This window comes from Lissotriton helveticus, chromosome 7 (assembly GCF_964261635.1).
Source record: "Lissotriton helveticus chromosome 7, aLisHel1.1, whole genome shotgun sequence".
NCBI lineage: Eukaryota > Metazoa > Chordata > Amphibia > Caudata > Salamandridae > Lissotriton > Lissotriton helveticus.
In genome coordinates, this window is record NC_136068.1 from 1,593,345,267 (window position 1) to 1,593,359,185 (window position 13,919).

General features: G+C 47.5%; 1 protein-coding gene across 1 annotated transcript in view; it reads left to right on the forward strand.

The window, feature by feature from the left end:
• The window catches only part of PPFIA3 (PPFI scaffold protein A3), a 963,828-nt gene that overhangs the window by 402,324 nt on the left and 547,585 nt on the right, over window positions 1-13,919 (forward strand). Inside the window, exon 7 of the mRNA XM_078655169.1 lies at window positions 430-504. Coding sequence (XP_078511295.1) covers window positions 430-504 — 75 coding nt within the window. The remainder of the gene's footprint in view (window positions 1-429; window positions 505-13,919) is intronic.

Genomic DNA, 13,919 nt, shown 5'->3' on the forward strand with positions numbered 1-13,919 from the left:
GCTGATTTCTGTGGGTTTTGTGTTCAATAAAATGGGCCTTGACTGATTGCTGTATTTGTATATCAGTTTGGAATTTGTGGTTTATTTTCATAGTTGTAGATATATCACAGTTTAGTTTCATCACTTATTTATAAGTATACTCCACTCAAACTATATATCTAATATCTGGATATGTTTGAATATCAGGCTGGGCTCAGTACTCACTTGATGACATCTGCCTGTTTGAATCAGTGAAGTATCGGCACTGATAACTGTGTTTTGTAGTATGGTCTTAATTGTTTGTTTTTGTGTGTACATTTTCATTGACCTTGAGTGCTTTGTTTAGTATATCACCGTCTGTTCTTAAAACTGATTATTCTATAAGTTACTACATCGAGCGTTTGTGTGCTTTCCTGATATGTTTATATCACTGTTTTGTGTACCTTTCAGTCCCTTTCTCTGCGTGAACAGCTTGCAAGAAGACGATCGGGGATTGATGACAAAGATGGCGATTCACAAAGCTGTGTAAGGAGAAGGCCATGTTTTATTCACATTTCCAGAACTGGAGGCTACCTTCAACTCTTATTTTTGTTGAATAGTTTACGTTGTTACATTGAGTTTTCTAAAAGATTCACGCTCTATAATACTTACCAAAAGATTATTCGTGTTTAATCTAATATTATCCCAAATTGAGACATAAACCTATGATGAGGCATGATTTAGACTAACTAATGGATACTGGTGTTCTGACCTGCAGTTTGATGGTGATGGAAAACTCCTACCAAACTGTTGGTGGTAGAATCCTTTGCATAGTGGTTGAAGTTCAAAATTCGGAGTGGAATCTACCAGAGTAGGAAATTCACCCAAATTTAATATAGGCAGTCAGTCCTAAAAGGACAATCAACAAAATGTTTCCCATCTATGGGAGATTGTTGCCTTGATTATGTCCTGACTCAAACGTAAGTCAGTGAGCAACAAGACGGTATTGTTTGAGTCATCTTTGCAGAGGTATATTCCATGTTTGCCCAACTTAAAGATATATGTCCGTTCTGAAAATGTTTGTTCCTCACAGATGTATACAAGTGGACTTCATCAGGTAAGTATCAGAGCAGTGATTTAGGAAAAGAAATCAAAATTAAGTAATAATCAGTCAGTCATATTGTTTTGGTATTCACGAACATTTCCGAATGCACGTCAGTCTTGTACCTGAGGGACCCAGTCCTAAGTGCTGTAAAAAGAGTCTGGGAATTCTCCAATATTTTATATTTTCACAGAATGTGTGTTGGAAGGAAAGACCTATACATTATATTTGAATCTGCACACATTTCCTGACCCTGTACATGAGTAACTTACATAATGTGTAAAACCTTCAAACATAGTGGTAGGCAAACAAGATTAGTTATTGTTTCCTATATACCATACCCCTACTTGCATAACTTACATTAAGCATAACAAGTCGGAAACATTTGTAATGCAGCCAGGGTGTCATATTTTAGGACAAGGCATAGGCACACACCACGCATGTTGACATTTTTGGGGGGGAATTGGATCTGGCGTTAACCAAATACAATTTAGACTAAAACTCACAAATACAACTCATATCAATAAATATCTCTATAGAGTGAAGTGGAGGAGTAAGACTTAGGGACTGATTTAGATCTTGGCAGACCGCTGAAGTATAAATCCTATTGTGAGGGAATAACCAATTCACCAAAGTCTAAATCTGGCCCATAGTAAAATAGAGAAGACCAGGGAGGTGGTTTGAGAAGTGGGGAATCAGAGAGAGACATTTCTGTAATCGATTTGAATTGGGGAGACAGAAAGGTTTTGGATACAATCTAAATGTTCCAATACAAATTGCAGAATTCTTGTCCTCGTGACCATTCGTCTTGGACTACATTATGAATGTCTTCTCATGCTCTGGCATTGCATTTTTCAGTTCTTCGGGCTGCAGATAATGTGTTCTGCCAACCCCACCCTTTTTGGATTATTACTTGAGCATGAAATATATAATTATTTTCTGTTAAGCTGTGCACGATGAGTAAAAGTGATTCTTAAATTGGTTTGTGCCATCTGCACAAGTTTTTCATTTACCAGCATCTTTTTGAATGTCTTGTCAATGCCATGTAAGAACGAAACAGAAGTATTATTGGAAGTGTTGTAAAGTATAGTTCACTGTAGGCACTAGTATGAATTTAGAGGGTTTAATTGTTGCTAGCCAATTGATCTATTTAATGTAACATGTCTTTACCATTCTATTCTTTACTACGTCTCATTTTTGGCCACCCTACGTTAATTAACTCTCTCGCTTCTTCCATCTTGCTTCAGTGATTTTTTTAGTTAATCGTGTCCTACACTGAACTCCGAATGAAGCAGGAAGCCATCATAGGTGCTGCATTTTGCGTATTTAAATTATATCACACATAAAGAAATACAGTCTGTCTAATTGTGTTTGAGCATAGATACTGCCAGATTGTTGGCTCTGAGCTTGTTTCCCCAAGTAAATCTCACAGACCCTATCATCCTTTTTAGGTCAAAGCCACTCCCTTCGACAACACTTACCCCACTCCAGTCTACTTCGCTACACTCCACTGTACCTTGATCTACCCCACCCACTTCACTTTCCACCAATCTACCTGACTCCACTCAATCTACCCTGTTCCACTCCAATCTACGACACTCCAATCTATCCCACCCTAATTTACCCACCCAGCTCCACCCCAATCTAAACCAACCTGGTCCAATCTACCTCACTTCAATTTACCCCACTCTAACCCAATCTGCCCTACGCCACTCGAGTTTACCACAGTCCACTCCACTGCAATCCAATCTACCCTATTCCACTCCAGTCTACCCAACACCACCTTAATCTACTGGACTCCACTCAAATCTACCCACTTTGTTCCAATCTAACCCAGTCTACCCCATACTCCCACTCCAATGTATCCTAGCCCAACCCACTCCACTCCAATCTACCTGACTACGCTTGTCTACCCCATTCCAATTTACCCCACTCCATTCCAATATAACCTACTCTACTCCAAAATCCACTGCAATCCATTCATCTCCTCTCAGCTCCAATCTAACCTACTCCAATATACCTGACCCCACTCTATCTACCTTCCCCTATCTACCCACACCAATATACCCCACCCCAATCTACCCTACTCCACTCCACTCTACTCCCTCACTCCACGCCACTGCAGTCTACCCCACTCTCTGTACCCCACCCTACTCTACTTCAGTCTACCCTACTGTACTCCAAACTATTCAACTCCACTCAATCTACCTAACTCCACACCACCCTAATCTACCCCACTTCAGCCTATTCAACCCCAGTCCAGTCCACTCCAATCTATCTCATTCCAGTACAGCCTACCCACTCCAAACTACTTCACTCCAATCTACCCCATTCCATTCACCCTAATCTCTCCCGCTCCACTCTAACCTACGCCATTTCTTTCTTCCCCAATCTGTCTCACTTCACTGTGATCTAAACTATATTCCAACCTATCCAACTGCACCCCACTCCAATCTACTCCACCCCACCCAAAATAACCCACGCCAATCTACCCCACTCAATTGACCCCCCTTTCCATTTCAATCTACCGTAGTATAATCCACCCAATCTACCCAACTCCACTCTACACTAATCCACCACACTCCACTCTACCTCACTCCATTCTTCCCCAATCTATCTCACTCCACTCCATTTTCTACTCCACTCCAATCTCGACTCCACTCCAATCTCGACTCCACTCCAGTCTATCAAACTCCACTCCACCCTGCTCCACTCAGTCTAGCTCACTACACTCTACCCCAATATATTCCATTCCAGTCTCCCTCACTCCACCCCAGTCTGCCACATTCCATTGTACTCTACCCAATCTACCACACTCCACTAAACTTCAGTCTACAACATTCCACTCAAATCTACAGCATTCCAGTTCAATCAAACCCACTCCACCACAATCCACCAACTCCATCCCGCTCCAGTCTACCCTACCCCACTGCACCCTAAACTGCCTACTTCAATCTACCCCATCCAATCCGCCCTACGCCAGTCTACCCCAATCTTCTCCACTCCAATCTACTCCACCCTAGCCCAATCTACCCCACTGTACCCTCCTCCAGTCTACCCTACCCCATCCCAATATACCCCACAACACTCTATGTAACTCCAATCCAATGTACCCCACTCGACTCTAACATACCCCACTCCTACCTCACTCACTATAATCTACCCAATCTATCCCACTCCAGTCTACCCCTCTGCACTCTACCCCACTCTACCCTTATGTACCTCACCCAGGTCTACAGCTCTCCAGTCTACCCCACTCTACTCCAATCTACCCCAAGCCACTGCACTTCACTCTTCCCCAATCGACCCCACCCCACCCCACTTTACACCAATATATTCCTTTTGTTCCTACTCAAGGCAGCTTTTTAAAACATAGGCTTTGAGAAGCATGCAGAGCTCAATCTATGCTCAGGTTATACTAGTATTCTCCCTGTACTTTTCTATTTTACAGTCAAAGAAAGATGTATCTGTATCTCTTGAATGGAGGTTATATTTCTGCGGTGGTGACTGCCGCAGACTCTAGACTTGACTTTGGTACTGACTTGCCCAGATAGGTCTTGTCACAGTTTCTGGCTTCTCAGTTGGTTGTTTCTTGAACGAACGGTGGTTGCATTTCTTATTCTTTGCATCTCCCATCATTGTGCTTTGCTTCTGGAGGCACATTATACATAGTTTTTGTTTTCATTTTCTGATGGGCAAGCCTATTTTAATCGAAGTACTTCGTTCTTTCCACATGAACTTACAACGTTCTTGAATTACATGCATAGCATATGGGTAGTTGGTATTTCTTATACCTTATTTGCACCATTTGAAACAAGCTTAATCTCCTTGAAAACAATGTTCAGCTACATTTGTTTCATACAATTGTTGTGCTTATCCACCTAATGTTAATGTTGTTTGAAGTGAGCATGCACTCTGTTAATGGTTTGTAGCCTAGCTGTCTTCTCAAATTTATAGGTGTCTGTTGCGGGGTAAGAGAAAGGGAAGGGATACTAGATGGGGTCAAAGAAGTTTTTATTGGCCTGAACACACTCTTGTGTCGCAAGATCAGTCTATAATAAGGTAAAGGCGGATCTGGGTTTTCTCGCTCCCTTGGCGAGGTCTACCCTGTTCTTAGCCACTCCAGCACGAGTCCGTTCTGTCAGTGGGAAGCGTGGATGTGAAGGGGGAGAAAACAAAGGAACTGGGTGTAAGTGTGGTGTTTGCTCAAACAAGGATGGTAAGGGAGGGGTAAGTGAGGAATCACACGCTGCGCAGCACTTCTAGATAGGTGAGGGCAGTGCTCAGGGCAGGAACTCCGGTAAACAGGGGCCTTAAGTCTATGTATTCGGTCTCTCCCTTTTACCCACCCAGCCCGTAAAACGCTCACTTATGTGCGAGAGCCACGCTCATCCTGGAGCGTGGCTGGGCTAAACATGGGATCATTGGCCTCCTGGCTCCTTGTTGTCTTGCGACCGCTCCTCCTCTGCTCCTTCTCTGGATACCGTCAGCTTCACTCCGCTCACGATTCCCTCTGCTCCCTCGACTCCTCCAGTGTTCGCCCACACGGACATCCGCCTTCTTCCTGTCTTTGAAGGCCAAACTTCCTTGTTGTCATCGCTGGTAGCAGGGGCTTAGCGACCAGTCATCCCACTTAAAAAAACAGTGTCATTTTTCTTCGTCATCTGCATATGTTTGAACCTCTGGGCCAGTCCACTCCTGCTGCTGGGAAAGAAGAGGGGAGACGGTGGTGATCACATTCCCCCAGTCTTTAGGTGGGTCCTCCCCGTGCTTGGTCCGACCCCCTCTGTTACATACCCCCCCTTGGATTCTCCCGATCGGGGAGAGGAAACCTGGAGAGGTAATCAGCACTACCATAATCTGCACCTTTCCGATGTTTCACGGTGAAAGAGAAATGCTGAAGGGAGAGAAACCAACAGAGGACCCACAGGTTTAAAGCGATGTTCTGGCTCATTCACTGGAGGGGGGCGTGATCCGTGTACAGGGTGAAAGGGCGACCCTCGAGATAATATCTCAGCTTGTCGATAGCCCATTTTACCACCAAACATTCTTTCTCAATAGTAGGGTATCTCAGCTCTCGGGGAAAGAGTTTCCGGCTAATATACAAGATTGGATGGTCTATACCCTCAGGTGACAATTGTGACAGGATGGCCCCTATTCCATAGTCTGATGCATTGGTGTGGAGTACGAAGGGTCGGGTAAAATCGGGGGAGGACAACACAGGACTAGTGGTTATAACCCTTTTCAAGGTGTTGAATGCCTTCCACATTAAATGTGTGGGGTGTAAGAGGGTCTGTGCTTTTACTTCCTGTTTGATGGTGTCTATCAGAGGGCCGGCTGCCTCTGAAAATTGGAGGATGAAACGACGGTAGTACCCTATCAACCCTGAGAATGTTCTCATTTCTATCTTGGTGCTGGGGAAAGGGGTCTCAGCTATTGCTCTCATGTTTTCGATCTGGGGTTCAATCATTCCATGTCTGAATGCGTAGCCCAGATATTTAACTTTTTGATAGCCCACCCTGGACTTCTTTAAATGTATGTGCAACCCTGCCTGTTGTAGGGCGCGTAGGATATTCTGTAGATGATTTAGATGGGCCTCCCAACTGGGACTGAAGATCACTATGTTGTCCAATTAATCAGATGTGAATGACTGACAGTCCCAGAGCACCGTGTTCATGAGGCGCTGGAATGTTGCTGGCGCCCCATGTAGGCCGACGGGAAGAACGGTAAACTCAAATAACGCATCCAGGGTGGCAAAAGCTGTTTTTTTCCGATCTTCTTCCCGTAAGGGTACTTGCCAATAGCCTTTGGTCAGGTCCAAGGTGGTAATGTATTTGGCCTCCCCTAGTTTTTCAATTAGTTCGTCAATACGCGGGATGGGGTATGCTTCGATGGAGGAAATGTCTTTCAGGGCTCTGAGGTGCATGCAGAATCTGGTACTTCCATTCGGTTTTGGCACCATAACGATGGACGAGGACCATTCGCTCCTAGAAGGTCTTATGACCCCGAGTTGTAACATCTCATGTACTTTTTGTACAGCCGCCCCCTTGGCCGCGGGTATCCGGTATGGACTCTGTTTGATGGTTCTTCCAGAGGGTGTCTCAATCCTATGTTCGGTCAGGGTTGTTTTTCTGGGTTTGTCTCAGAACAGAGAGGAAAGGGTAACAGGGTTTTCTGGAGGTCTTCTTTTTCTTGTTCTCTCAATTCCTCATTGACAACCAACTTTTCCAAGGTAGAAGAGGAGGGGGCGTGCGTTGGTAACGTGGGGTGGGCTGGTTTCGGTGGGGGTCCTAAACATTTCTTTAATAGGTTTATTTGGTAAGTCTGGCTTCTTCGTGCAGTTATTTGGATTCTGTAGCTGGTTTTCCCAATGGTCCCTACGACCTTGTAAGGACCCATCCATTCGGCCTGGAACTTCTTGGTGGATGAGGGTAACAATACTAGAACCCAATCATTAACTTCCAGTCTTCTCAATTTTTTTCCTTTAATATAGAACAATCTCTGTTTTTTTGTTTCTTTTCCAGGGGTAGAATAGGCCAGGTCTCTCAATTTTCCTATCTTTGATTTTAGGGCCTGGGTGTACTCCGGCATTCCGCGTTCCTCATCAGCCTCTTCCTTCTCCCATGCCTCCTTGGTCATCTCCAAGAGAGACCTGGGTTGTCATCCGTATAACATCTCAAAAGACGAGCAACCCAGGCTGCTCTGGATCTGTCCCCTGATGACGTACAAGGCTAGGGGTAACAACTGGTCCCATTCTTTGTCGTTCACTGTAAGCATTTTCTTCAAAGTGGTTTTGAGGGTCCCGTTGTACCTCTCGACAAGGCCATCTGTTTGTGGGTGGTAGACCGATGTTCTAATCTGCCGAAGATTGAGGATCCCACAAACCTCCTTAATTAACCTAGACACAAATGGGGTTCCCTGGTCTGTCAGGATCTCCTTGGGGAACCCCACCCGAGAAAACAATTCCAGAAATTTCGCGGAGATCAGGCGCGTGGTTGGGGCTCTCAGGGAGAAGGCTTCCAGGTACCTTGTGGCATAGTCTATTATTACGAGAGCATATTGGTTTCCTCGTCTTTTCTTGGGTAGGGGTCCTATCAGGTCCATCCCCACTCTTTCGAATGAGGTACCTATAATCAGAAGGGGCTGTAAAGGTACCGCTGGGGGCGGTGAATATTCCTTTTCTGGCAAATTTTGCAGGCCTGACAGTGGGATTTTATGTCTTTATAGACCCCAGGCCATAAAAAATGTCTTGACACGTTTTGGGTGGTCTTTTCACTCCCTATGTGTCCTGCAGTCAGATGAGAGAGTGAGAAGAACATGATCTGCTCCCTAAAAATGTCATCGGTACCAACAACTGATGGGGGTCTTCCCTGGTGCTCTGGCGGTATAACAGACCGTCTTTGATAAGGAACCGAGGAAAAACGGGGCTGCAGTCTTGTGTTCTATGAGCTTGTTCCCAGGCACTGAATAATTAGGCGTCATTAGCCTGGGCGAATTTGAAACTCTTTTCTAATGTCCAAGGTTCGGGAGTTATTAGAGCCGGTACTGGGGCATTCACTCTCTGTCCTGGTTGTCTTTAGTAGTTTGCCTATGTGTGGTGTGCAGGAACATATCTAGAAACTTGGGGTTATCTGTTCCTATTATAAGCTCCTCTGGCAAACTTTCCAACACTCCCACCCGTATGACATAGGTTCTACCATCGGAATGGGCCTGGGGTACTATCGCCACAGGATAAGGCTTGACGTCTCCATGGACACATCTGATGTGAACCATGGTGTCAGGGATGACCTGTTTGGGCTTTATGAAAACACTCTGTATTATGGACTGCCTGCAACCTGAGTCTAGGAGGGCTTTTACATCTTTCCCATTCACCCGTACACTCACGTGAAAAGCACTCCCTATCTCAGCAGTGTAGAGAATGGACTTGGGGACGTATCCCACCTCCATGGGCTCTTCGGTTGGTTTTCTTCGGGGGCACACTCTTGCGATGTGGCACCATTCCCCACACTCAAAGCATTGGGGTCCTTTAAACAGGGGAATCTCTGGTCTACTGGGTCGTGGTTTATTCGGTTCCATTATCGCGCGGGTCCTTTTGTCATGTTTGATCGCCCGAGGCCGGCTTGGTTTCTCGGGTTCCCACCCGTACTGTTTGGGTTGAGCTCGTGAGTAGGTAGAGGCCATTTCAATGACTTGTTCTGCGGTCAGACGAGAGTGCAGGCGTAACCACTTTTGTGTATTAAATGGAAGGGCGTCCAAATATTGTTCAAGATACATTTTTTCCATTATCTCTTATTTTCTTCTCAGATTTGGGGTTGCCATTTATTAGCAGCCATTTTTAGACAGAAAAACAAGGTTTTTGGATTCTCTCCTGGGATACCTCTCTCCTTTCGAAAGCGAGTTCCAGGTGGTTGATTATCAGTTTTTTTTTTTTTTTTAAAACCTTTATTGAAAGACACGTATAAGTACAAGCGCTGGCCTACAACCACAGGGGCCGGCCGCAAAGTCAGGAGAATCAAAATAACAAAGCAATGTATACGATAGGGAGAATACAGGATGGATGCAAATAAAGTCGTTACATCGCCAGCGCCAGGATAAAAGAGGTTTCATTTTACATTATATAAAGGAGGCAGCAACCATATCTACCAGCGCGTCATGCAACATATACAGAAAAGAAGGGGGGGGCGGGAGGGAAATAGCCCCCCACGCAAGCAGACGACCACAGTAGGGCAAAGCCCAAAGACCTCACACGCCCATACCAGGTGCAGAATAGAGGAAGAATACCAGCAAACAAAGAAAGTGGACGCCACACGTATAGCCCACCCGCCCCGAAAAAGGAGAAAGTGCAGACGCTAGCGAAACAGAGGAGTAAACACCAAGGGACATAGCCCACCCCCTAGAAAAAGGCAATAAAGGGACCATAGAATAAAACAAACTAAAATAACAAACACCCCCCCCACCCTACATCACTGTAATGGCTACGGCCTACCCCACTAAACAGCGTGCCTGTCGCCCAGAGTCACCCGAAATATAGAAAAAGAGAAAGGGAATTATAACGAAGAAAGAGAGGGGAATAGGAAAAGGAAACAGAGGATAAGGAAGAAAGAGAGAGGAGAGGAGCCAGCGACCGAGACATAAAACACTACCCCCCCGCAACAATAATGCACTAATCGAGGTCGAAAAGGAGAGTCAAGAAAAGCCTACACCGGGATGTAAACAGGAACCATCCAGAATAACGAGGCCCGGAGATGCCATGTAAAAAGGGTCCCACAGGCATCCGGGCACGATCACCCCTGTCCACTTCTATGAAGAGTCGAGCTTCCCAACCCCGCCACAGCCAAAAAACAGCAGAACACAGTGGGCCCACACCAGTCAGGAAAAGCCGGTGGGATCTCCGCAAAACACCGTCCCGGCAAACCAGAAGCAACCAGGAGAACTCGGCAGCAGTCAGAATGCAAAAGTTCCTCAAGGATCCATGTGACCAAGCACAGTATCTGAGCCGTCCAGCACGAAGCAAAGAAAACAGGATGTAGAAAGCACTGCAGCATCGGCACCGGGTCCGCTAGATCCCATAGAATCGAGCACCCAGCCGGAGATCCCAGCACAGCCGCCGGCGAAGTTCCAGGCAGTACAATTCGGGGAGACGACACTTCGTCACAAAATGGCGGAGCCACCATGGCAGCTATCCGCAATTCCATGGCTCGACATTTCAAGGACAGGTCGATCCGCAGAGCAGACAGGGCAAACAAGATAGCACTCCGAGTAGGGGCCGCCCAAACCACGCGAGGGCTGGAGAAAGCAAATGCGGCAGCCTACCTGTCTCCAGGAGAAAGACACCCCGAGGGGCCATCCGCCATCTTAAGTACAGCACCCTCCGCCATCGCCACAGGTTCTTCCAAGTCCACCAGGAGCACCGGCGGCCCCAGGGCTCACCGCCAAACCGCGGCGGAAGGCGCTCGGCGGAGAAAGGAGAGTCACCAGAAGAACGGGCGTGCTCCCCACAGCACTCGGGGGGAGCCCAGCACCGGATCCCGGTCGGGATTAACAACAGGAGTGGGTTTCTCACTTGAGGGGTGCCGGTTAGCGCGGCTTCTCTTCTTCGGGCCGGTAGGCGAACGGACATGCGGGGTGGCCCACCAGCGGGGGCGGGTCCGCCCCGGGGGTCCCGGCCCGCGGCTCTCAGGCTCCCACCATCGGGTCTCTCCACCGGTTCCGGACCGCCGGCACTCCAAACATCTCCGGGCAGGCACAGCACTCGAGGCCCCGGCGTCAGGGCCGGGAAGGCCAACAAGGTGACCAGGGCAGAACGCCGAAATCACTGCACGCCAGAGCCCCGGAAAAGGATGGTAAGTGACGGCTCTTCCTCAGTGACCAAATTCGGAACACCCCGAACAGGATGAAATACAGGATAGGTGGCGGGGAGGAAGAGATCACGGAGCGAGGCGGTTATGCGACCGTTCCGATCGCCATCTTGGCTCCTCCCTCTTGATTATCAGTTTTAATGTCAGCATAAGGAGCGTTTTCCGCTGCGTTGGCCACCAGGTAGGCGGCTTGTGCTTCTCCGGTTAACAGGGGGGCTAGGAAAAACGGCCACTTCTCCAAAGGCCAGCTGCAGGCCCGTGCTGCCCGTTCGAAATTGAGTAAGAAGGCGTCCGGGTCTTCCCTGACACATATTTTTGCAGCGAGATCCCCGAGGGCCCTGGGGTTAGGTTCCAGTGCTATCGAAGTGCTGGGAGGGGCTGATCACTCATCATCTTATGTAACCCCTCTATCTGATCGGTTATGGTGTCTTTAAATGTGTTTCTGTCAGCCTGGGACGATGTTAGCTGACGTTCTACGGCCAATCCAAGCTGCTCCTGGCCCTTCACCAGGTGCTGTATTAGGGCGTCCATCGTGGGGATACAGATGGATGTCAGACTGCCCACATTCTCCACCACTTGTTGCGAGGTAAGAGAAAGGGACGGGAGACTAGATGGGGTCAAATAAGTTTTATTGGCCTGAAGACACGCTTGCGTCGTGAGATCAGTCTATAATAAGGTAAAGAAAAGGGGGTGGTGATGAACAGAGTGTCTGAATTAAGCAGACCACTCTTACCCAGTCCAAAGATCAGGGCTTGATCCATCACCGTTATTTAGCTCACTGCCCCATCCCAGCTCAGAACCTGGCTATATGCAAATTAGTCTGTCCCTGATCTTTGGACTGGGTAAGAGTGGTCTGCTTAATTCAGGCACTCTGTTCATCACCACCCCCTTTTCTGAATCATTTTGTCCACCATAAGCGTGGAAGGGTATACTCAGATGTGAGTCCCTTGCTCATTGCACCATCAGGATTCAAGCAAGCCGGGCCGACGACGCCTGAAATGGCAGAAACCGGTCCCCGGAAGCTTGTTTCCTTCCCAGTACAAGAATTGGCTTGGTAGTTTGGTTTGCCCTGTTCCCATCATGCACTGGGACAGGAACAGACTAATTTGCATATAGCCAAGTTCTGAGCTGGGATGGTGCAGTGAGCTAAAAAACGGTGATGGATCAAGCCCTGATCTTTGGACTGGGTAAGAGTGGTCTGCTTAATTCAGGCACTCTGTTCATCACCACCCCCTTTTCTGAATCATTTTGTCCACCATAAGCGTGGAAGGGTATACTCAGATGTGAGTCCCTTGCTCATTGCACCATCAGGATTCAAGCAAGCCGGGCCGACGACGCCTGAAACGGCAGAAACCGGTCCCCGGAAGCTTGTTTCCTTCCCAGTACAAGAATTGGCTTGGTAGTTTGGTTTGCCCTGTTCCCATCATGCACTGGGACAGGAACAGACTCATTTGCATATAGCCAAGTTCTGAGCTGGGATGGTGCAGTGAGCTAAAAAACGGTGATGGATCAAGCCCTGATCTTTGGACTGGGTAAGAGTGGTCTGCTTAATTCAGGCACTCTGTTCATCACCACCCCCTTTTCTGAATCATTTTGTCCACCATAAGCGTGGAAGGGTATACTCAGATGTGAGTCCCTTGCTCATTGCACCATCAGGATTCAAGCAAGCCGGGCCGACGACGCCTGAAATGGCAGAAACCGGTCCCCGGAAGCTTGTTTCCTTCCCAGTACAAGAATTGGCTTGGTAGTTTGGTTTGCGCTGTTCCCATCATGCACTGGGACAGGAACAGACTAATTTGCATATAGCCAAGTTCTGAGCTGGGATGGTGCAGTGAGCTAAAAAACGGTGATGGATCAAGCCCTGATCTTTGGACTGGGTAAGAGTGGTCTGCTTAATTCAGGCACTCTGTTCATCACCACCCCCTTTTCTGAATCATTTTGTCCACCATAAGCGTGGAAGGATATACTCAGATGTGAGTCCCTTGCTCATTGCACCATCAGGATTCAAGCAAGCCGGGCCGACGACGCCTGAAATGGCAGAAACCGGTCCCCGGAAGCTTGTTTCCTTCCCAGTACAAGAATTGGCTTGGTAGTTTGGTTTGCCCTGTTCCCATCATGCACTGGGACAGGAACAGACTAATTTGCATATAGCCAAGTTCTGAGCTGGGATGGTGCAGTGAGCTAAAAAACGGTGATGGATCAAGCCCTGATCTTTGGACTGGGTAAGAGTGGTCTGCTTAATTCAGGCACTCTGTTCATCACCACCCCCTTTTCTGAATCATTTTGTCCACCATAAGCGTGGAAGGGTATACTCAGATGTGAGTCCCTTGCTCATTGCACCATCAGGATTCAAGCAAGCCGGGCCGACGACGCCTGAAACGGCAGAAACCGGTCCCCGGAAGCTTGTTTCCTTCCCAGTACAAGAATTGGCTTGGTAGTTTGGTTTGCCCTGTTCCCATCATGCACTGGGACAGGAACAGACTCATTTGCATATAGCCAAG